This window comes from Anarhichas minor, unplaced genomic scaffold (genome assembly GCF_050575085.1).
Source record: "Anarhichas minor isolate MPS153535 unplaced genomic scaffold, ASM5057508v1 ptg000058l, whole genome shotgun sequence".
In the NCBI taxonomy this organism is placed as follows: Eukaryota; Metazoa; Chordata; class Actinopteri; order Perciformes; family Anarhichadidae; genus Anarhichas; species Anarhichas minor.
In genome coordinates this window covers 1,580,001-1,603,769 of record NW_027466504.1, presented here as the reverse complement: position 1 = coordinate 1,603,769, position 23,769 = coordinate 1,580,001, and the positions used below count along the sequence as shown (strand labels likewise).

The following is a 23,769-nucleotide window of genomic DNA, read 5'->3' as shown; positions in this document are numbered from 1 at the left end:
GAGTGTGCCATGCTATGTCATCATGGCAGCCCCTGTCCAAGAACAACTGACCGTTACCTTCACTAGGATGCTTTAGGTACTTATATTCATGTGACACATATAGCATCACATCATCACTGTTCCTTTCCTCAGAGCTCATGTTAAGACATGCAACAGGTACACAAACCTGGCAGATTTCAGGGCCTGGACAGCTGCTGAGCAACATAAACAGGAAATATAGAAACAAAACCACCACTATCATCATAAGAACATTTAAAATGTCCACTTTGACAGTCCTTATTTCTAAAATGAAATACGATGTGGGATTGATGGGTAGATTTACCTGCAGTAGACAAGTGACGTGTTCCTCTTCTAGCCGTTGTTTGGTGAGGGCCTGCTCCACGTCCCAGCCTGAGGCTGTGGATCCAGTACCAAAACCAGTTCCTTTAGCCCAGTACAGCTGCTGCTCCTCACTGGTCCCCGCACCGTGACAACTGGAAATCTGCGGCTGTCAACACATACATGGATATGAAATTATGTCGAGGGATAGATGGATGGGTTTGGGATGTCTGAGCACTTTATCTTAGAATATTTTTTAGAATCCTTGTATGTTTACGAGGATGGTTGCCAGTGTACTAAACATAATCAGTGAAATTCAGCTCTGCACACTGGAAACTATTGGAGAGAAAATGGTATTCTTCTTGAATAACATTCATTAGCAAATTGAGCCTAAAAATATTCACATTGCCCTCCAAAATAAAGGTAAAAGCCTACTCTGTCCTTGAACGTGCTGAAAATAAGCAAAAGATGCATTCATGGGACTGGTCATATGGAGTAAAAGCCTGGATTAAAGTAGTGAGTAATCAATAGCAGCCAACATGGATGACAACCAGCAATGACCTTTAGGTGAAGAGTTGATGTTTTATGGGACAGGCATGCCTTTTTATTTAAAACAGTGGATGTCTTCCTAGTCTGACTCCCATTGCAGCACATGGATCTTGGGACTCAAGGACAAGTCCTTGGCTCACATTTAAGTCTTCGGCCCCATGACACGTCATCAGCTTTGTCAACTTTAGAAATTCTCAGACAGAGAGGGAGCGAGCATCAGACTGGATCCACACAACACAACAACAAACAAGGCAATACAAGTTTATTTGTATAGCACATTTCAACAACAAGGTAATTCAAAGTGCTTCACATAAAACCATTAAAAGCATCAAAATATAAGGCAAAAGAGATTTAAAAAAACAATTAAGAACATACATTGAAACAATAAAAACAGTCATTGAAACACTCTAACCCGGCCTCTCTGAGGTCTTATTTAGCGTGGGACGCCAACCCCGCCTCGGGACTCTAACCCGGACAATTGGACGCGGGACTCTAACCCCCGTGTAAGAAATAAAATACAGTAGTTAAATGCAGAAATGCAGGAAATTGATTAATATATTAATTGAATGTGCTTCAATTAAAGGCAGCAGCAAACAGAAAAGTCTTCAATCTTGATTTAAAGGAGCTGAGGGTCTCAGTAGACCTGCAGCTTTCTGGGACTTTGTTCCAGATATGTGGAGCAGAGAAACTGAACGCTGCTTCTCCATGTTTAGTTCTGACTCTGGGAACAGAAAGTAGACCGGTCCCAGACGACCTAAGGGGTCGGGATGGTTCATAAGGTAGCAGCAGATCAGAGATGTATTTTGGCCCTAAACCATTCAGTGCTTTATAAACCACCAGCAGGATTTTAAAGTCAATTCTTTGTTTGACAGGAAGCCAGTGCAAAGTCCTCAGAACTGGAGTGATGTGATCCACTTTCCTGGTCTTAGTGAGGACTCGAGCTGCAGCGTTCTGAATCAGCTGCAGCTTTCTGACAGACTTTTTAAAGAGACCTGTAAACACACCGTTACAGTAGTCCAGTCCACTGAAGATAAATGCATGGACAAGTTTTTCCAAATCCTGTTGAGACATAAGTCCTCTAATCCTTGATATATTCTTCAGGTGATAGTAGGCTGATTTTGTAATTGTCTTGATGTGGCTGTTCAGGTTGAGGTCTGAATCCATAACTACACCCAGATTTCTGGCTATGTTTGTGGGTTTTAACATCAGTGATTGAAGCTGAGCGGTGATTTTCAATCTTTCGTCCTTGGTACCAAAAACAATTACTTCTGTTTTATCTTTGTTTAATTGAAGAAAATTCTGGCACATCCAGTTGTTGATTTGTTCAATGCAGATTGAAGTAATGCAGATTACTTGTGCTGTTGGATAAAGTAAATTGATAAATTTAGGGTTACACCCCAGAGTCAGTCCAAATTTCAGGCTAAACCAGTTGTGGTCACACCCTTATAATGTCTGCAGTGTCTGCTCGAGACTTCTGCTCACTGGTTGTCTATGAGCTATGAGCAGTTCTATCCCACAATAATCAATGTTAGGCCCCATTATATTTATGTTATGCATAACTGTTTTCCAAACAGTAATTTAAACTTCTATATCAAGAATTCAAGGATAATTTATTGCTGCATGCCATCCACTCTACTGTAACAGGTTACAGTTTGCTTCTGAATATCCTCAGACCTCTCACCTTATTGATATTTAATGATGCTGTACAGTTGTAATGCTCCAGTAAAATAACATGCATTATGTGCGTCACTAGGTCAGGTTAATAGCAGGTCATGCTTTTAAGCTTGATTTTATTTTCTGTTGCTTCTTTGGGCTGGATTCAAATGTGAGACTTTCTTCAGCCAGGTACTGTTGAGGCCCAGCAGAGGCTAAGTAGAAACCTTCTCGTCAGTATAATGGGCAGGACAGGAAGGGGATGTTGAGAGCTAATCGTATTTTCATGAGTATCCCTACCCCTGCGTCTCACACTGAAGGTGTCAATAATGCAATGTATATGTCTCACACTGGCATATTTCTCTCCAAAGCTCCATTTGGCTTTTTTTCAACATTTGCTCTGAACAATTGAGCTTTTGTAAGGAGCTCGCTGAGAGATATGCAGACGAGGCCTTGAGTAAAGGCCGGCAAGGCAGAGAGCCATTAATAATGGCAATGATTTTTATCCTTGTTTCTCTACGAGTGTGAACGACAAAACAATCATTCAGGCAAAGAGACTGAGAAGCCTGTGAAGCGTCTGAAAAAGAAACCAGACAGTTGGACAGCGTGCGGTCAGCGGTGTCTTTTTAATTAATTTTTCTCCCTTTATTTATAGATAAAGGGATAATAATAATCAAGTCGGAGTTAAGGACCAAATCAAACTCTGGGAACATTTCTGAGGTCAGTCTGGCAAATCTTTACTTCAAAGAAAGCTAAAGGTTAAAGACCAAATGAAAATCTTCATGAATATCGTCAACGTGTAACGTGTGTAACGTGTGTAACGTGTGTGTGTGTGTGTGTGCCATACCTCAGACACACTGGTGCTGGCGTTGGGGTTGCGGGGGGCGTGATGGCTGAGGGCCGACAGACAGGCCAGGATCAGGTGGATGGCCCCGATCTCCAGAGCCATGCGGCGGAGCAGAACACCGTCATCAGTGGTCAGAGGAGTGCTGCTGAACAACGCTCGCAGCACGTGGAACGGCAGCGTGGGCAACACGTTGGCCGAAGGAGACTGCAGGATATGACCTGAGAGGATAATACAGGCGAATCAGGAGACTGAGCCTTTTGTTCTGGTTTGGGTTTAAGAGGGATTTACTGGTCATCTCATGACAATGTGATTCTGTGATGTGATTGCTATTTGTAATAGGTAAATGGACTTGTACTAGTCTCTCGACCACTCAAAGCGCTTTAGCACTACACGTCGTTCACACCCATTCATACATTGATGGCAGGGGAGCAATTTGGGGTTAATTGCCCAAGAACACATCGACTAGAGGAACCGGGGATCGAACCTGTGATTGAGAACGACCCACTCTATCTCTATCTGAGCCACAGCCCTTTGTAGAGACCCATACCTTCAAACAAGTCATTAAGTGTGTGCTTCATTGCATTTCTTATTGATAAAACACAGTTTGCTCATTATGTATGCATCAATAAACATGTTAAGAAATGTACTGTTTTAACAATTATTATTCCATATATGCCTCTCCAGCTGTATCACTAAACAAGATGAGACTCTCTGACATCAATCACTGTCTGACTAGAAAACAAACTCGGTATCAGTGAGAAATGATCATATTAGATTAATGTGAGAACATCTCATTAATTAGTTCAGACTAGAATGAGCAGCGGGAGGAACGGTTACAAAGACATGATTAGTATTCAAGAGCACAAACACAAGAACTAGTGTGAAACCTCCATTTGATGGAGCACAGACAGACAGACAGATCTCAGTGAATGTGTCTGACTTACTGCCCTCTCCATCGTCTGTGACACCCAGCACCAGGCGCAGCAGACACTGGGCATGTTTCCTCTCCTTCAGCAGCACCTCTGCATACCCCGGCAGGCGCAGGAACAGGCCGAAAGCCGCCAGAGAGTGGGCAGGGATGGGCGACATGGTCTGCACCGAGGATGAGGACGATGAGGACGACTGAGACTGCTGCTTGTTGATGGGCGGCGGCTCGGCAGCGATGGACTCCGGCGCCTCGTACACCAGCTCGCCCGACTGCTCGATGGTTACCCACTCGAACTGGTCGCTGTCCTTGGGTTTCTCCTGCGTGGCCGAGGGCACTACCGGGGCGCTGACCTGTGAACGACCATCCGGGAGATTAGAGGGTAACTTCAGCAAAGGTGACAGTGAATATGAGACAATGCTGACAGATGATATTAGGAGAGCGGGAACTCTGCAGTCATCATGTGGCCAACTGAAGCCTAAAGGAGAGGAGGCTGGATTCTCTTCATACTGACAACATAACGTCTAATGGAACCAATGATCACAGTCAGTATCGATTAATCCACCAATTATTTTCAGGATAACTCGTTTGGTCGGAAAAAATGTCCGAAAAAGTGAATCTCTTTCTGGAGCCGAAGTTGAAACATCTCTTGGTCTACTAACACTCCTAAACCCAAAGACATTCTGTTTCACTATCACAGATGAAATCAGATATTTCAGAAATTGCTGAGCTAATGTGAACAGGTCAGCTCAAAGACATGGTAAATGGACCGAGATATATAGATTGTTTCGTGAAATTATGTGTGTTTTAATAACATCCTAAAAACAATCTCATTCAATGTCCTGTACATTGGGAAAATGACTGCTGGAGCTGAACTGCAGATAATGTGTCACTACAACATGAAAATATCAGAAGAGCCAAACAAGCAAAAGAAATAGAAAAGATTAAAAAAAAGAATCAATGTTAAAATTCTTTCTTGGCTGTTTCGGAAGGATATGTTTGTCCTTGAACTGACCGGGTTGAGGGCCCCTCTCTTTGAAAAATTGACTTCTATTTGTTTGGTTAGAAGTGCAGCTTTGTGTCTGTTGGCTGAAGATTTTAGCTCTACTTGACCCCGTACTTTCCTCATCCATTCATATGTCTGTTTTTGAGTCTCACCTGCTGAATGACATCAGGGTAGAGCATGGGCAACCTCTCTGCGATCAGGGCAAGGCCGCCCATGCCTGCAAAGACCTGCAGCGGTGACTGGATGGGGTTGGTCTCCAGCAGGGACTCGTCGGTGGCGGCGTCCAGACATTCTTCACTGGCTGTCATTGGTTCGTCCTCAGGACAGCTGTTCAGTATATCACAGTGGTCCACTGCAAGGAGAGCAAAGGGAGGACCTGTTGTATGTTCACACTCTGGCTTTTGGGAAACTTGTTTGTACTGTATTTGTTTTTTAACCTCAAGTCTACTGTGAGAAGAGTCCCATCACCAAGTCAAGTTGTTTTATTGTAGAACTTTTGTCTGTCATATATATACTGTACATACTGCTGGGATGTGGTACACATAGTCAGTGTGCATGTGTATTGCATAGTCATTACATGTCTTAGTTAACATATCATATTTTTCTTATATTTTTATGAATGTGCTTTAGTTGAATGTTACCCCCTAGTATTGGGAAGCAAAGAAAAATGTATATCTCAACTTGTATAAACTTGCTGTTGCATTTCTCTGTACCCCAGCTTCATCTGTGCCCTGTGAAGGGGTGTTTTCTAAAGCAGGCAAAATCATCTCAAAAAAAAGAAACAAGTTCACTTGTACGGATCACAACTTTAGCATGAGAAGTAGCGTACGCCTCCTTCAGGACCTGATTTGTCCCAACGCAACGTTTATAAAGGAGACCCCTGGTCTATGCTGAATATTATGTTATTTTATTTCTCAAAGAACCAAACAGCTTCCAATCACTACAGACCATCATCATCAACAGGCTTTAATGTTTGCAGTTGAGGGTGCCCTACCCATAGATGAGCTATGTGCTGACCGAAAAGGAGAAAATGGAACACTGTCCTAATGTCCTTGTTTACACTTAGAACACGACACTGAAGACAAAGTCAGACGATCAAAACGAAACAAACAGTGAAAGGCAAAACAGACTAATGCTAACCCACCACCATTTTATTGTGTTGGCACAGCCTCGGTGTTTTATGATTATATAAAGCCGTGGTCGATTGATGGGTCATCTTCAAAAGGCCACTCATCTCTCACAGAGGAGAAAATCAGGCAGATGATTCATTGCTTTCCACATCTCTCTCAGGGGGTTTGTTTTTCTGCCCACACTGTGCTGGACCATCTCTCTCTCTCTGTCTGTTACTCACTCCAATGAAATACAGTCTGGTTCGGTTCTGCTCTGTTTGTATTGAATCCATGGAAGACAAGACGATTTCGGCTGTAACGTTAATATATCCAGCATCTATGTAGCGTATCCAGCAGTTAAAGTGAACTGTAGAGCCCCGGTCTGTAAGGGCCCGCTGCAGACTACATGTTCGAGCTATGAGGCCATTCGCCGGTTTATTCAAAGTTGTTTTGAATGTTGAAGATGTTCCATGTCCAAATTGTACCAAATTCCACATGGTTCTGCCTCAGGTCACCAGCAATACATCTACCAAGTGTGAAGTACAACAGATGGAAAAGTTCTCGAGGTATGCTGAGGACATACCTACATACGTACGTAGAGACAGACAGACAGACGGAGAGAGATCCCAAGCTTCATAGTTGGACGTCTCACCGTCTTTATCAGGGGTCACTGTCATTTCGGTTTATTTATCTGCTGTAAAAACGTTTTCAGGGAAGGAGAGATAAATCTCAAAGGTTATTGGGACCATTTCTTGGGGAATGGTAGTAGTTAAATAGAGCGTACTCCGGACATGACGCGAGTACATGATCAGAGTGCGTTAAGGCTGACAGCAGTCAGGGTCAATTTTTTCAGAGGCAAAACATCCAACAGTGAATTCACTTAGAAAATTAAATCTGGGATGCAGTGTCTGGATCAAGGAGAGACTCCACTGGGCCACTAATTTGGGTTATTTGTTGGTCTTTCTGTGCTGCTGGGTGTCCCATCTCTACAGCTCCTGTAATAAGGCTATCTGAATTCAGCAGCCACAGAGAAGAAGGACAGAGATATCAATAAAGATAATGACTGACCACATCAAGTGGTCAACGTCTGGGCAGTGGGCACGTTTAACAATGCGGTAGTTTATTCAAGTCCATTGGAAGGGAAGTAGCAAATCTGTACCAGCTCATTTTGGGAATATCAAGGTTGAAGAACAATGAGGGGTTGCCATGCTGCATCCAAAACAACTATGTGTGCTGCTTCACTTGGTAAACACTAATTTAGCAACTTAACAGTGCACTTCTAAAATATTGTTGAACTCACGATGGATTCTTTCTTGTCAAACCTGTTTGGGCAGAGACACAGGTGTTCAATCCTATTCTATTTCTACAGTCACAGACCAATCAGCATCCTGCGAGGAGCTGCTGGCTGCTGGCAGCTCCGGGGGCAGTTTAGGTGTGTGTGATGAGACGGACTGGTCAGTGTAGATGCTGCAATAGCATCAGTTGTATCAGAATTGTAAAGTGTCACTTCATTGAAAGAAGAGCAAAGAACAGCTCTTACCTCTTCTACCAACTCGCTTTGGCAACAGATTGATTGTTAGATGGTTTATCTATTCACCTGCCAAGTATATTTGGAAAGATCCTGCCCTTTTGACTTTCTCAGATGGTTCCATATGACAAACTGTAAAAAAACAATCTGGCATGTCTGGTTAAAAGTACCACAGCTGTAAACATTGCTAGAGTTCCCCTTTAAACTGCCCTAGCAACAGTAGAGATTTCGTTTTTTGGATATAAAATGTCCAATGGTTGAATGTTCAGACAGCAAACACTGTACACTTGTGAAATGCTCACCGTCATGGCTTATGGGACACTATTATGAAGTACAGTAGGGCCATCATTTTTGTCATTACTTTCACCTGAGCACCTCAGGGTAAAAAAAAACAAGCTGATGATACATTCAATTTTGTCCTTCTAAGTACAACACATGATGTGAGTTACCCAACCCTCAATGGCACAACTCATCCAAACAAATGAGACGACAGTTTTGAAATGGAAACTATGGATTGTGGACGGGTCATGGCCAATGACAAAAAGGTATCTGAGCAGTTCTGCAGATTCACCAGTGCTGAGATCATCAAAACAAGACCATGATGTATCCGACCTCGTGCTGACCCTCAAGCCTGCAGAACCAAATAGCTAAATATAACCAGTCCTAGAGTCACCACATCTATGGACGTAAACTGTTGCCTTCTGGCTAAAGGTTGGTAAACAACCTGCCTGTCCTCACTAAATGTCCTCCAGCCACGATGTTCATTTGAAAATCTGCCTCACTGGACAAATTACAATGTAAACATACTTCCTTATGCAAAAATATTCAGCACAGCATGCCTGCTACAACACAATATTTATATATGCTACTGTACATAAATGAAATCTACATTAATAGCGAAACATCCCATGAATAATGTACAAAGGTAACACCTAACGATCAAAAAACGTTAATTGCTGGAACCATTCCACAACTTTTTGGACATCAAAGCTTTTCTTTCAAAACCAGCCCAATAAATAGCCAGAATGGGTGCGATATTCAAATGTACGCTGACGATACAGTGATGTATGTGCACGCAAAAAACAAAGAACACGCTGCACTTAAACTCACGTCCACAATGACAAATGTAACTAAATGGCTTGCAGATTCCAGCCTTCACCTGAATGTTAAAAAGACTGTTTGTATGTTCTTCACAAAGAGGGCTTACAAAGTGTCACCGGAGTCAGATGTCTATGTTGCTGGTGAGAGGCTACAGGTAGTGTCAGATTTTAAATATTTACGAGTTTTTATCGATTCTAATCTCTCTTTTAAAAAGCAGGTAAAACATGTGACAAAGGTTTTAAGATGTAATCTCATGAATTTTGGATGTATAAGAAACCATGCAGGCTGTGAAACTGTATTTTAATGCAATGATTGTCCCCCATCTGACCTACTGCTTAACCAGCTGGGCACAAGCCAGCAGCACAACATTAAAATCTATTCATATTCTCCATAAACAAGCTCTAAAAACACTTGATAAAAAAAACAAAAGTCACCATCACTGCAATATCCTCATCAAACACCATATCTTGAGTTAGGAGAACCTCATTAAATTCACTGATGCGTGTCTGGTTTTAAATATTTTACATGGTATGGCCCCGCCTCCACTTAGTGATTTTATTAAACAAAGCACTCAAAGCAGCAGACAGACTAGATCTGCTTCAAGAAGTGATTGTGTCATTTCACAAAGGTCAAGCTCTTTTAGCAAATCTACATTCTCTGTGAAGGCAGCACACTCGTGGAATACTCTGCCACCACACAAACGCGCACAAAACATGTACAAAACATTCAAACATAGCCTTAAGGAATGGCTGGTTGCCAATCAGGCGTGCAAGCATTGATGTACCGTCTGTCCTGCCTGCTTGTTTCGTCTATATGTATATTTGTCTTGTTCAGTGTTGCCATTTTCCATTTTGATGTGTATGTTATGTGCCTCAGTGTTATATATGTGCTTGTACTGTAGGTGGGTTTGTTCTGCCTGACGCATGCTGCAGCCCGTTATGTCTGCTCTAGTGTCGTACACTTCTCTTTTGCTTATATGTGTATTGGTTTTTTCTATACGTTACTGTCTGTTTATCTATGAATTTTAATTCCATTTGTATTTGAAATTTTGTAATTTTAGGCTGCCTTCAAACATCTGGCCGGGGACAGCAGAGGAAAACTAGCCTCTCTGGCTAACTCTGGCTCACTTACAGTTTAACTGTTGATTGGTATGCATTGTCCCTGCATAAAAACTAATTAATTAATTTAAAATAAACAATGATGAATTTGTAACTTTTAATTGAAAACCTAAAATTTGACTGCATTTAAACCATCTCAAGCATCAGGAGCAGGGGTCTGCTGTAAAGCGCCCCGGGGGAAACTTGGGTTTCATGTCTCGCTCATGGACACTTTGACAGGAGGACAGCCCTCTGTAAGCTTCTGGAAACAGTCTGCTCTTCCATTGCAATTTGTTCAAGCTTTTTAATGTTCACAGGATTCCTTTTCCCGAAATCCGATTTCAACGCTCTCCAAATAATTTCAATTAGATTGAGATCAGAAATCCTTGCTGGTCAGTTAAAAAAAATCATTTCTTCCCCTTGTCAACCACCCTGTTATGCTTTGAGATGTGAGCTTTGGGTCTTTATCATGTTGAAGGACCCTTGATTCTCGCCCCAGCCACCCAGCCATTAACTACTTGGTCATTCGAGAACTGACATTTTATCAAAGGGGAGTCTGATGGTGACACTAATGTATAATTTATCACTAACGATGTAAATTCCTCAAAAAGGGTGCCAATACTGTTTCCCATGGCAATCTTTCAGTTTTTATACTTTTTCCTTCTATTGCTTTATCAAATTTGATTGTTTTAATGTCTACAGGGCAAAGCTGTTTCAGGACATACCGTATTTTCCGCACTATAAGGCGCACTTAAAAGCCTTTAATTTTCTCAAAAAACGACAGTGCGCCTTGTAATCCGGAGCGCCTTATATATGGATCAATTGGTTAATTGGTTGATCCATACTGGTTGTACACGGCGCTCTGTCAAAATGTTTCAGTACGACTGGTAAACTACAAAGCCGCACCGCGGTAAACACCGGTACTGTGCTTACTCCTAGTCCAACACCACTTGTGTGTATAAAGACCCCAAAATGGCACCTTTCAAGAGACACGCTTACGACGCTATTCTATTCTATGCGCCTTATAATCCGGTGCGCCCTATATATAAAAACAGTTCTAAAATAGGCCATTCATTGAAGGTGCGCCTTATAATCCGGTGCGCTTTATAGTGCGGAAAATACGGTACTTTTATTTCAGGGGATATTGTACATGATGTATTTACAATCCAGGGATACCAATAATGCTGAGAACTGTAATTTAGGTCTGTATCTTAAGTCAAGCATGGACTTCTATCTTAAGTCTGTTTCTTAGTTCAAACAGACATGTATGCTCATATCGACGTAGAGAGTCCGATGATGAAGTCTAATACAGTTGTACGCTCCAGAAAAAGCTAGGAAGCGGACGTCAAGTTGGATTTTTTGCAATTTCCAAGAAGGAACTTTTATGCTTAAACCTACATTGATTTTTTGTAAACAAAATTTACATCATCACCTTTTAAGTCAATATTGCAAACGTGTTAGCTAACAATTGCTTATTCAACATTTATCACATCCTAGAGATATGAAGCACATTGTTGTTATGAAATGAAAATTAGCAGTACACAAGGTACCGTCAACCAACCTTGCTTAGCTCTTGTAGCTCTCTGATTAGTCACACGGTATGTCAGTCTAACCTATATTATCAAATACCTTGACAGGCAGGAAGGGGGACAGACCGTAGTGGCAGCAGCAGCTAGGAGTATAGCACTAGCTATAGCGTCCAAGGAATAAATGCTCCAGATCAAAAGAAAACGCGGTGTTCAGAGGAAGGATTAAAGTCCCAAAAATAATCGAGATAGATCGCAAAAGAGCGCTTATGGGGACGTTACACAAGCCGCAGCATTGGCTGGCTGTTCCCCACCTTTACAGACGACGTTGCCACAGTGGTTGCCCTGCATTTAACATAGACCCAACTAATAGATGATGAAATTCATCGCCAACTCATTTTATAATATATTTGATAATATCAATGGAGCAGGAGAGCTTTTTAAGACGATGTAGGATATCTGAGTTGTGAATCTTAAGAATCATTGGAATATTATTTGAACATAAGAACAGGTAGTGTCAAGCTCTTTTTGGTACCTTTCTCAGTGCGTAGCCTCTTGAAGGAGTCGGTCTTGGAGAGACCAGGGTCAGAGATGACCTTGGAGCCCAGTTTGACTGTCAGGTTGATCGACTGGTAGCCCTGTGGCAGCTTGCGGTCGTACAAGAGTGTCAGTAGCTGGGCCAGGGTCATCTCAGATGGAAGGGGTTGACCTGGAGCAGAGGACAGGGAAAATGCAACAGTTCACTTCCTTGATACATGAAATTAGGCTGCAACAGTTTGAGTATTTGGCTCAAACACATTGATGCCCTGCTACCAGATGTGAGCCGGCATGTTAACCCTGCACTTGAATGGGTAGTACCTGGAAGCAGCTTGTGGTACAGGTGGAAGACAGGCACACTGATGGTTTTGGCTGAAGGATCCACACCAGATGACGCAGTCAACTTGTCACTCATCACGCGACCCCTCCTCGATGGAGGTCTGGGAGGTGTTGAAAGAGCTCGCTTGGACTGGGACTTCAAGCCTGATGACAAACACACAACATGGAAACATCACAGGGCTAGTCTTGTTCTCATCGGTAGAAAAACAGGTTCATATTTGTTGGCTTATTTGTTGTACCAGTATTACACACAGGGCTAAATTTGTGCCGGATCCTGGTGGAACAGGATTTTTGACCGCCTGTGTTCCGGTATCTATTTGCACAGATCCAGTATCTCTCGTAGTATAAAAACAAAAATGAATAACTTAACAGCTAAGCATTTTTGCTGAGAAAAAGTAAAGAGAATATTGCTAAATTAGGAGATGTGGTGCATGTGAGCACTCTGTAAACTGTTTTTATAGGTGCTATATAAATAGTTATTATTATTATTTTCAACAGACAGCATGTCCTGGTTTCTAGCCGGCTATCAGCAGCAGCTCCTGGGGCTGGCTAAACGGCCTTCACCAGGCTGACTGCCAGCCGACATTTACTGAACCAAAATGGTTTTAAAGTCGGCTCCATGGGAAGAAACCGACAGTGTTTGTATGTATTGATCTTATTTGCCCACCCACCATAGCGAGTAAGGGAAAGCTGCCTGTAACAGATGAGCTCACAGACAGACTGGGAGCCTTACTCAATCAATGGAGATCTGGTTAATAAGTTCAAAACACATATACAGTGATATCTCTGAATGATTTAAACAGCTGACAATGGAGATTAGCCTTCTCTTCACTAAACAACAAAAATAGAATCTGCAAAGATTCTTTTTCATCTCTCCCTCATCCTTAAGACTTAAGTTACAGTTCTCAATTAAGTGTAAAGCACTGATTTAGGCTTAGAATGATAGACAGATCAGTTTTCTAACTTTAGACTAAAGAGTTGAACTCAAATGGAAGAAGATCCTTTTCTGTGGTACCAACATGACATTCTGATAAACTGTGCTGGGAAAATGACGTTTCCTCATGTTGGCTTTTAGTAGTGTTTGAGTAACCATTTGGCTGAAGTTCATTGCTATGTCCGAAATAACTCATTGACTGCTCTCAATATAATAATACTCAACTGTTCACTTAATATTGAGCAGTACATTGAGATTTCAGACACTTAGGAAGCACTAAAGTTACAGTGTGAGTGCAATTTGATGATGTAAAATGATAATGTTTCATATTTGTGGGTAAACAATCTACACAACTTCCTTTCCAATCTGATTGGCATGAAGCCGGTGAGATGAGACACAGCAGAGGTTGGCTAATAAGATGATGGCTGGGCTGCCATTGGACAGGAGGTGTGTATGGAACACGGTCAAGTACCTGAGGCCACAACAACACTGTAGTTGTCCTGGAAGCCACTGTCTGCTTTCATCTTTTCCTTCTCCTCATGATTCTTCTTTTCCTTGTCCTCCTTCTGCTCATTGATCAGCTTGGCTGTGATGCTGGGTGTGTCTGTTTGGATTAATAGAAGTATCAGATATATACATATATACATAAAATCAGATAAGTAATATAATACGGTCTTTTATTAAAACAGAATCTATTGTCAATGAAAATCTGTGGGTTAAAAGAAGTGCAGGTGTGTGTCGATGTCTCTCTAAAGAGGTGAGACACTCTTCACGTACAAAGCCGGCTAAAAGCTAGCAGGTCATCCTGCAGCTCAGCATCGGTGCTTCTCTGATGACCTTAATGGCCAGAGAATTAAACAAGGGCACATAGATGAACCAAATATTGAAGTCTGGAATTCATTGTGTTAATCATTTCTGCTATCATTACAATTGCAGCTATTTTGGTTTAAAAGCTGCACGGTGGTGTAGTGGCTAGCACTGTCACCTCACAGCAAGAGGGACCCGGGTTCGACCCCCGATCCCGGGTGGTCCTTCTGTGTGGAGTTTGCACGTTCTCCCCGTTACAGCGTGGGTTCCCTCCGGGTTCTCCGGCTTCCTCCCACAGTCCAAAGACATGCAGCTTAGGTTATTTGGAGACTCGAAATTGCCCGTAGGTGTGAATGTTTGTCTGTCTCTATATGTGCCCTGCGATGAACTGGCGACCTGTCCAGGGTGTACCCTGCCTTCGCCCAATGTTAGCTGGGATCGGCTCCAGCGCCCCGCGACCCTCAACAGGATAAGCGGTTTGGATAATGGATGGATGGATGGTTTAAAAGCTGGTTCCTAGTCATTTATCTATTGATTAGAATCAGGTTACAGCACAAATCTGGCCCCACTGTCCTTCAAGCCTTTACAGAGCAAGTTAAACTCAAAACCGTCCGTCACTTTGAAGTTTGGTAGATAAAATAGTCAAAAGTAGAAGAAACAAGATTGTGGCTGTAATGCAAAACTTTGTTGTTTGTAGACTGAAAAAAAAAAAAAGAAGAAAATATTAGATCAAGATCAAGATCATTAGATCAAGATAACGCATGTCTTCGATGAGTTATGACAGAGAAAACAAAACTAAGTAAAAACCTAGTCTATGGCTGGACCGTGTATTTGTGGCCAAATTAGCACAGGGAGAGTCAGCAGTAATGAACTGAAACTGTACATTTACAACCACTTAACAAGAAGTGGATCAGATGAGTGATGGTGGAGGCACAGACGTAACCATTTGAAACGCTCTCGCGCTTATTAACTTTGAATAGAGCAACGGCCAATGGAGAAACTCCAGCTCAGCTAACCAATGGTGTAGCTCCATCACTCACTCGTTTATAGGGCTGGCCCTGCTTTGCTGCTATCCAGCCAAAACGAGAAGTGAAATCTGAGAACATGATCAGTGCATTCACACTTACAACAAAAAAAAAAGGAAGAGCGAGAGGACAGTGGTATCCTACCTTTTTGACCTTAAAATGAAGCAATGCCTCCCTAGGGCTGTACCGAATAGTTGCAATCTTCATTCAAAACAGTGAAACATTTTAATAAAAAATTTGAATGGTGCGTAGCTTTTTCTCTCTATTCATTCAGTTTAAATTTATGCGCACGCACGCACACTTATTGTCAGAGAAAATATCACGTTTTTCACAATTATTACATAGCTTATAAACTACAATATTTATTATCATCATTAAATATATCCATGTTGTGACTACTCCCTGCTAAGTGTAAATGGTGTTGGTCCAGCTCAGTACATTAGCTAGTTACGTTTCTTTTTACATTGACTTGGGCATAAAGGGGGGATTATTATCTTAATAAGATGTTGGAACATACTTATAGTGTTTTTGACAGCACACTCAGCAAATTGGATTTCTATTGTGTTCATTAACTTCCTGGTCATTTTATAGATATCCAGAATGCTCCCACACTGCCGATGTAAGACTCCTTTTTGCCGGCTATAAGACTGGAATGTCGGTTTAAATGTTTTTAATAGCTTGAATGTAAAAAAACAAAAAAAACAATGAGCAACCATTGTCTGTTTTATATGACTATGGGAGGAAAAATTGTAAGAGTCATTTGGAGGCCTGAAGACGTAAAAGTAATCCAGTAAAAAGCAGAAGACAAAGTAAAGATTAGAAGAATGTCTAAAAAAACTAAAAAACATGTTTAGGAAATGTTTCCATTTATTTATTGCTTTATTAACCTGGTAATTATCCCTAAAATATGCATTTTGCTCACAGGTTGCAAAATGCTGTACTGTGTCCATAGTTATCAAGTTGTAAGTGTGGTATTTTAGACTCAGTAAGGGAGTTGGCCTCCGTGTTTGTGGTCTTATACCTATTACTTACATAACGTGGGATATAGTGGTATGTGCTTCATGAGGCACATGTACTTTATATTCAAAAGCAGAATTTTCTGATCTCTTTCATCACTGCAGAAGGAGAGTCACCCTCATCACACATTCAGAGAGAGGCTGTGAGATGTTGCGGCTCCATGTTTGTTGTGTAAGAAGTTGTCACAAGACATTAACTTCAGAATGGTGTTAAATCTTAAACAGACAACCGAAGTGATAACAGGAGCACACGCAGTGACTTTCCTGTTGTGCAGGACACACACAGACGCTTCAAACACAGTGTTGTATAATATTCACACACACTTTTAGACATTCCCTGATACAATCTGCCAATTTACTCTGTTAAACTACCATCGATAAAACTCAAAAACGTCCTGCACAAGGTTAAAAATAAAAGCCCTCAAGAAAAGAGAGCCGTTTGAACTGAAGGAAGGCTTTTCATATAAAACATCTATGCATGAAGTTAAGACCTTCACTCACAATATCTAAACAGCAATCAAAAGAGATATCTTAATAAATAATCAGTGAATGAATGAACACTATTTCAGTTCCAACAGATTGGGGAGTGAGACCTGAATGTGATGATAGAACTGATCAATAAATGGCAGAATTGTAATTCTGAATCATAAAGCAAGCTACTGGGACATCTTCCGTGCGGACGCTTCAGTGAAACAAATCAATCGTTCTCATGTTCTACAATCGTGTGGCAGCTAGCTAGCCAGATTTTACTGCACGTGTTCTTCCCCAATGATATGACGCGTGACTCCTCCTTCAGCTGTAGTAGCAGCTGCTAACTAAAAGGGGGCAGAGCTTAGCAACGGGCTAATTAATGTGCCTTCTTGTACGTATCCACACTTGTCAGTGCACTAATCCAAACTCTGTCCTGTTTTGATGCCTTCGTACTTCTGAAAGGTTAAAGTTTTCTGGATTGGAACATACCAGACACCCGGTCCAGGACTTCAGCCAGCGTGGTGGAGATGGGCAGATGGAGGGTGCGGTATTTGTGGCCTGCTCCATACATGGGATGCTGGATCATGTGGCTGGTGGCATTGATGCGTCCTTTGTATAACTGAGAAGAAAAAGGGGACACAATGGTTTTGTGTTAGCATGTTATAAAAAATATAACGCTTACATATAACAATATAACAATTATTCTCAGCCAACATGAATCTTAAATAAGAACCACATTGCCAGCGCTGCCGATTGTAGAGAAAGCAACAAAAATACATAAATATTCAAATACACAAACGTTCAAACAACTGACAAGTCAGACATGTTATCAGATGAATGTAAATTCTCTGAATGAAACTACGGGCAGGTCAGACCCAGGGAATTAAAGAAAGAAAACTATTCACTTCATTCAGCTAGGAAAATATCAGGAATCCAACTTCAACCTACTGGTCCAACATTAACCTAAGCTAGCAAAATTATCTGGAATTTCTTTTGCCTTTATCCGGGAAAAAATACCTTTAGTACTTGGGATTTTTAGACTGTATGCGCCTCTGTGTTTGCATACTAAAGACTACCAATTGACCAAATATGAAAAGAAGTGACAATAAATACCTATATAAAACGGCATTACAGTCTAGTCAGCGGTTGCTAAAAAACAACCTTGTCTGGATCAACCAAGCGACCCTGTCCAACACATTCCCCCTCTGCTAGCGGGCAACAAGACGGAACACTTTATAATACTGAGAACAACGAGACAGCTAGGATGTTAAAACGGCTGCTTTGGGTAATTAAAACTAACACACACACCCGCAAGCGCACATACACAGAGTCCTAAAGAGCTTTTCTGACAACCAATCATTGAGCTGTGTAAAATATGGAGCATTACGGTGTCATTGAGGAGACCTTAATGCTCCCTACCAGACATGCATCAGTCTGAGGGGATCACTGAGATGAGAAAGGAGGCTGCTGCTTCATATTGTTGTGCTGTCCCCTTGTGGTCACAGCTGATTTCTACATCAATTATGTTTACTTGGTGCCACAACGTCAGTTTGAGCCGTTTTTGCCACAAATATGAACATGTCAGTCATGTATGTTCTATCCCCTACAACATGTGATCTGCTATGATCATCTGAACCATCTGATCTCGAAAAAATGACTGCTTGGGAGAAGTTTATATAATTTCTTCTTAAATCTTATGTAGTTGCAACACAATTCACATGAAATAAAACTAGAAACCATCTTGTAGCCACAACGCCAAATCGGGCCAAAGAAGTAAATTTGGGTGGGTGGGGGGGCTGCCATATTGAATGCCATGCCAAACCAACCAGGTGCTTCCTTCAGCTGTGAGTGTGATTACAAACGGAGTTCACTTCGTCACAGAGTCGGAGGATGTAGGGTCGGATTGGAATTGGGCCTAAAAGTCTGCACTCTAAGGCTGTACGAAGCCAGTATTGATTAAATATTTTTCTCTCCTATCTGGAAAGGAGAGGGAGCAGACATTCAACAACAGAGAAAGTTACCCACCGGACAGGGAGACTGTAGGAAGACTGTGACCTTCTCGTCCTCCAGCATTAGCTGCAGGAAAAGCCTTCGAATGAAGCCTGAGATGTTTCCAGAAATCGGCACATTGCCTCGCTGGGGTGCAGACTGGAAGAGCTCACAGAGAACCTGGAGCCAGAGAAAAATCCATACAGACACCAATGAATACATCCACATGAAAAGAGTTTGTCTTTGATACCACCAAGGCCAAAACATGGCTCCTTCACTTTTAAGAAGTTACCTTGCATATTTTAAAAACACAACGAATAGTATCATCTAAAATAGTCTCTATGGTTGAAAAACATGTCTCCAAATGTTTAACCAACTACAAATCTGAGTCTGAGATGTCAAAACTCAATGCCTGGAGTCTCAGAGAAAGTGAAAGCTTTAGACTTTTCCATTACCCTAACAAAGTGGAATATAAGAGCAGACCTGAGCCATGAGCCGCTGGTTGTTAGGGTGGCAGGAGATACACTGGAGAAAGAAGGCCACAGTGGCATTCTCCAGAGCGGTCCTCTGCTGGGTGGTGAGTCCTCCTGCCTGCCCAGAAGATGCTAGGGAGAAGCGGGACCCTGAAGCCTGAGGCTGGGATGGAGGAGGCCCTGCCGCAGATCCAGAGGCCAGAGGCTGACAGCCTGCATTGGCACCGGCACTGGCACTGGAATGGCACAGCAAGAAGAGCAGTGCCGTCCAGAGCGGGTTCACCTCTGGACCTCCTAACCAGTCTTTCATGGCGTGACTGTTGCCTACTTCAGTCAGGAAACGCAGCACCGGAGCGGCTAGCTCTGCAGCCAGAGGCGGCTTAATGTGTGAGGATGAGGAGGATGAAGAGGATGAGTGGTAGTGGTGATGGTGATGGCGTCGCTCGGCCTGAGGAGCAGGCAGAGGCAGGTCGGCACTGGCCAGAAGACCGACACAGAACTGGGCCAGGCTGCGTACCAACAGAGATGGTAAGCCTGAGTCCAGCAGCTGCTCTATGGCTCCTGGAGACTGGGAGGCAGCTGCCAGTGTAGTTAACTGGGACTCGGACAGATTAATGGGGGGTCTGGCATGCTTGGAGTCGTCTGTAAGTCCTGCGGCGCTGGTGTCAGCGTCGTGCTGCTTTTTGCCATCGTCAGTCATGGAGAGGCGGTGCTGCTGGGCCTGAGAATGACTGGCGCTGGGCACTGAAACGATCCCCATCCAGGACATGAGAAGGGAGAAGTAGCTGGGGTGGATGTGACACACGGAGCACAGCAGGCTATCCACGGCCTTCTTCAGCACAATGTTGCACGGCAACGACATGGACCAGTTATACAGCAGCCTGGAGGAAGGGAACCAATCATCAGTCATGCATTTATGTTGTTACAAAATCAATGTATATGCAGTGTATGAATATCAATACCAGTAACATATTAAACTGTATATAGTAAGCTTCCAAAGACTCCAATGTGTGCAACATTGATTGAAGTCGCTCAATACAAAATTCAGAGCATATGTATTGCCTCCACACGGCTCTCACCATGGCAACAGCTGAGCCGGCGGCCGGTGGTAACAGAACTGTTAATGAGGGGGAACTGGGCGTTCGATAACAACACACACACACACAGAGGGAGAGATACTGCTCATTCTCTGCTCAAGTAGACATTACTCCTCTATATCTTTACATAGATGATTGTTGTTTGCTGCTATATTATTGCTCTGAATATTGTAGAGAGAATCTTTAATATTTATGCTACAACTACTACTACTACATTTAATAAACTGATAGAAGTTGGGTTGAATACAGCAGATTAAGTTCTTGGTATTATCAAGTTCCTGTGTGTTCACAAATTCAAGACTATTGTAGCTCCATATTCAAGTGCAACCTTGAAATGCCCCGATAGGATTATTAAAGTATTATTACTACAGGCATGGCTCTGGAGGTAGCTTCTTGAGCTTCGTGGTTTGATCCCTCGCTCCTCGTGAAAGTGCCAAAGTATTCTTGAATAAGACACTCAACCCCTAACTTCCTGATGAGCAGACTGGCACCTTGCATGGCAGCCTCTGGCATCAGTGTGTGAATGGGTGAATGTTGGCTTGTGTTGTACAGCGCTTTGAGCGGGCGACAGACTAGAAAAGTGCTACATAAATGCAAATCCATTTACTCCTACCATTTGCCTCTACATATGAGCAAATTGGCATGAGATTTTAGAAAGCTTTTGTTTGATTTTCATAATTTCATATCTAAACAGCTTATAAATCATTCAGTGTCCCTGTTTTATAACAGATTATTTCTTTGTGCATAAGCGATGGGAAATGATACATTAATTACAGTGCTCTTCACAAGGTGAACAATACATTTAATATCTCCCTGTCCATATTTAACCTCGACTTTCATGTTAGTCTGGCATCTGATTCAGACTTAAGTCGTGATGGAAGTGTTACAAAGACAAACGTCTCTGTGGCTTTGATGTAAATGATGCCTATTCAGAGATGAGAACAACATTTACACAGCAAGGTGCACCTCTAATTTCCCTTCTTTTTCAACTGATGTGAAGGTGAACACATTCAGGATAACCTCTTCCATGTTTGTTTGTATGTTTGCATGTTTTCATGTATGTGTGTGTAGGTATGCATGCATGGTCTTAGTAATAAGGAAAAGGTCTATGACTGACTCAAAGAGCTCTCTGTTGAGGAGTGCAGGCAGGTCGTAGTCAACAGGCAGCTCGTAGCTGTGCCACAGGATGGCTGCCACACAGTGGAGGTGGGAGGGCGAAGGCATGAGTAGGCCGTACTCCCTCGACGACCCAGAAGAGCCAGCTCCGGCGCCAGTGTATCCCATGTGGCCACTCATCTTGTGGGCCGCCACCCGCGATGAGTCATGGACCCACTGGAGAAGAGCCTGGATCCTGAAGGGTGAAGATTCAGAGTAAGCTTTGATAAATATGTCATCGAGCTTCATGTCCTTAGTCCTTCAGGGTGAAGTGCGTCACAGTGGAATTTATATGCAACAAACACGACCAAATGACAGTAAAAGATAACAAGGAGAGTGGAAGGACACTTTTTTACTGTCGGCTTATGAGTCTGTCTAGAATATCACCTTGACAGAAAACGGATTCTCATTGGTTGTTGTTGTTATAAAGGGGAGCTGAAGAACAGTCTGAGTCCAGGCAAAAACAGGATGTATGACGATGTACCTGTCTTTGGTTCCAGAGTCCTGTGTGGTGCCCAGCTGGTACAGAATGTCGATGGTGGAGTCTGAGGAGAGGCCATTTAGTCGGCCAAACAGCAAAGGACTGTTCAAATCTACAAAGATAGAAGCAAAGACTACAATAAGTATGGCTATCATGATCGATAGTTAACTTCTACTGCCTTCGACACATATGGAATATTCTTTTTTGGACATGTGTGCAGATGTGCAGGGTTCTGCTACCAGACTCATTAGATTACATGTATTCATGCTATTTCTTTTTTTAGAGGAGAAGGGGTAACAGTAATTTGTTAGCAGCGTCGACATGTGAATATTTGGAAACACTTAGTCTCAGTATACATTCCTATCCATGTCCTAATTTGCTTCCCAAAAAAGAACTATGTATTCTGGTACAACAGCGGACCTGCTGTGTACCGACTTAAAGATTCAAGTCTACATGTCAATTCAATGGAATTTATCAGTTGAAAGTGTACCAACTGAACTATATATACACTCACCGGCCACTTTATTAGGCACACCTGTTCAATTGCTTGTTGACACAAATAGCTAATCAGCCAATCACATGGCAGCAACTCAATGCATTTAGGCATCTAGACGTGGTGAAGACGACTTGCTGAAGTTCAAAGCGAGCATCAGAATGGGGAAGAAAGGGGATTTAAGTGACTTTGAACGCGCCATGGTTGTTGGTGCCAGACGGGCTGGTCTGAGTATTTCAAAAACTGCTGATCTGGGATTTTCACGCACAACCATCTCTGGAGTTTACAGAGAATGGTCCGAAAAAGAGAAAATATCCAGTGAGCGGCAGTCGTGTGGACCAAAATGCCTTGTTGATGTCTGAGGTCAGAGGAGAATGGGCAGAGTGGTTGGAGATGATAGAAAGGCAACAGTAACTCAAATAACCACTCGTTACAACCAAGGTATGCAGAATACCATCTCTGAACGCACAACACGTGGAACCTTTAAGCAGACGGGCTACAGCAGCAGAAGACCACACCGGGGGCCACTCCTGTCAGCTAACAACAGGAAACTGAGGCTACAATTCACACAGGCTCACCAACATGTGACAACAGAAGATCTGAAAAACATTGCCTGGTCTGATGAGTCGACATTCAGATGGTAGGGTCAGAATTTGGCGTAAACAACATGAAAGCATGGATCCATCCTGCCTTGTATCAACGGTTCAGGCTGCTGCTGGTGGTGTAGTGGTGTGGGGGATATTTTCTTGGCACACTTTGGGCCCCTTAGTACCAAATGAGCATCGTTTAAATACCACGGCTACCTGAGTATTGTTGCTGACCATGTCTGTCAATGTGGACCAAAATCTGTGAGGAATGTTTCCAACACCTTGTTGAATCTATGCTACGAAGAATTAAGGCAGTTCTGAAGGCAAAAGGGGTCCAACCCGGTACTAGCAAGGTGTACCTAATAAAGTGGCCGGTGAGTGAGTGAGTGAGTGTGTGTATATATACGTACATATATATACACGTACATATACACGTACACATATACACGTACACATATACACGTATATATATACACATATATATATACACATATACACATATATATATACACATATACACATATATATATACACGTATATATATATACACGTATACACGTATATACGTATATATATACACGTATACACGTATATATACACGTATACACGTATATATACACGTATACACGTATATATACACGTATATATATATACACGTGTATACACGTATATATACACGTATATATACACGTATACACGTATATAT

The 23,769-nt window shown here is 42.3% G+C and overlaps 1 protein-coding gene across 13 annotated transcripts in view; it reads right to left on the bottom strand.

Annotated features, from left to right (window-relative positions):
* Window positions 1-23,769, bottom strand: part of birc6 (baculoviral IAP repeat containing 6) — a 137,316-nt gene that overhangs the window by 51,366 nt on the left and 62,181 nt on the right. For 9 of the 13 annotated variants that reach the window (XM_076076755.1, XM_076076744.1, XM_076076746.1 and 6 more), the window contains 12 exons: window positions 21,987-22,095; window positions 21,465-21,698; window positions 19,261-20,131; window positions 18,814-18,957; window positions 17,278-17,407; window positions 13,942-14,073; window positions 12,518-12,679; window positions 12,195-12,368; window positions 5,451-5,674; window positions 4,312-4,645; window positions 3,368-3,585; window positions 323-487 (listed from right to left, as the gene is read on the bottom strand). In XM_076076755.1, the coding sequence (XP_075932870.1) occupies window positions 323-487; window positions 3,368-3,585; window positions 4,312-4,645; window positions 5,451-5,674; window positions 12,195-12,368; window positions 12,518-12,679; window positions 13,942-14,073; window positions 17,278-17,407; window positions 18,814-18,957; window positions 19,261-20,131; window positions 21,465-21,698; window positions 21,987-22,095 (2,897 nt within the window). Of the gene's footprint in view, window positions 1-322; window positions 488-1,007; window positions 1,089-3,367; window positions 3,586-4,311; window positions 4,646-5,450; window positions 5,675-12,194; window positions 12,369-12,517; window positions 12,680-13,941; window positions 14,074-17,277; window positions 17,408-18,813; window positions 18,958-19,260; window positions 20,132-21,464; window positions 21,699-21,986; window positions 22,096-23,769 lie in introns of those variants that run through there. The other 4 variants (XM_076076747.1, XM_076076750.1, XM_076076751.1 and 1 more) reach the window with 2 other exon arrangements.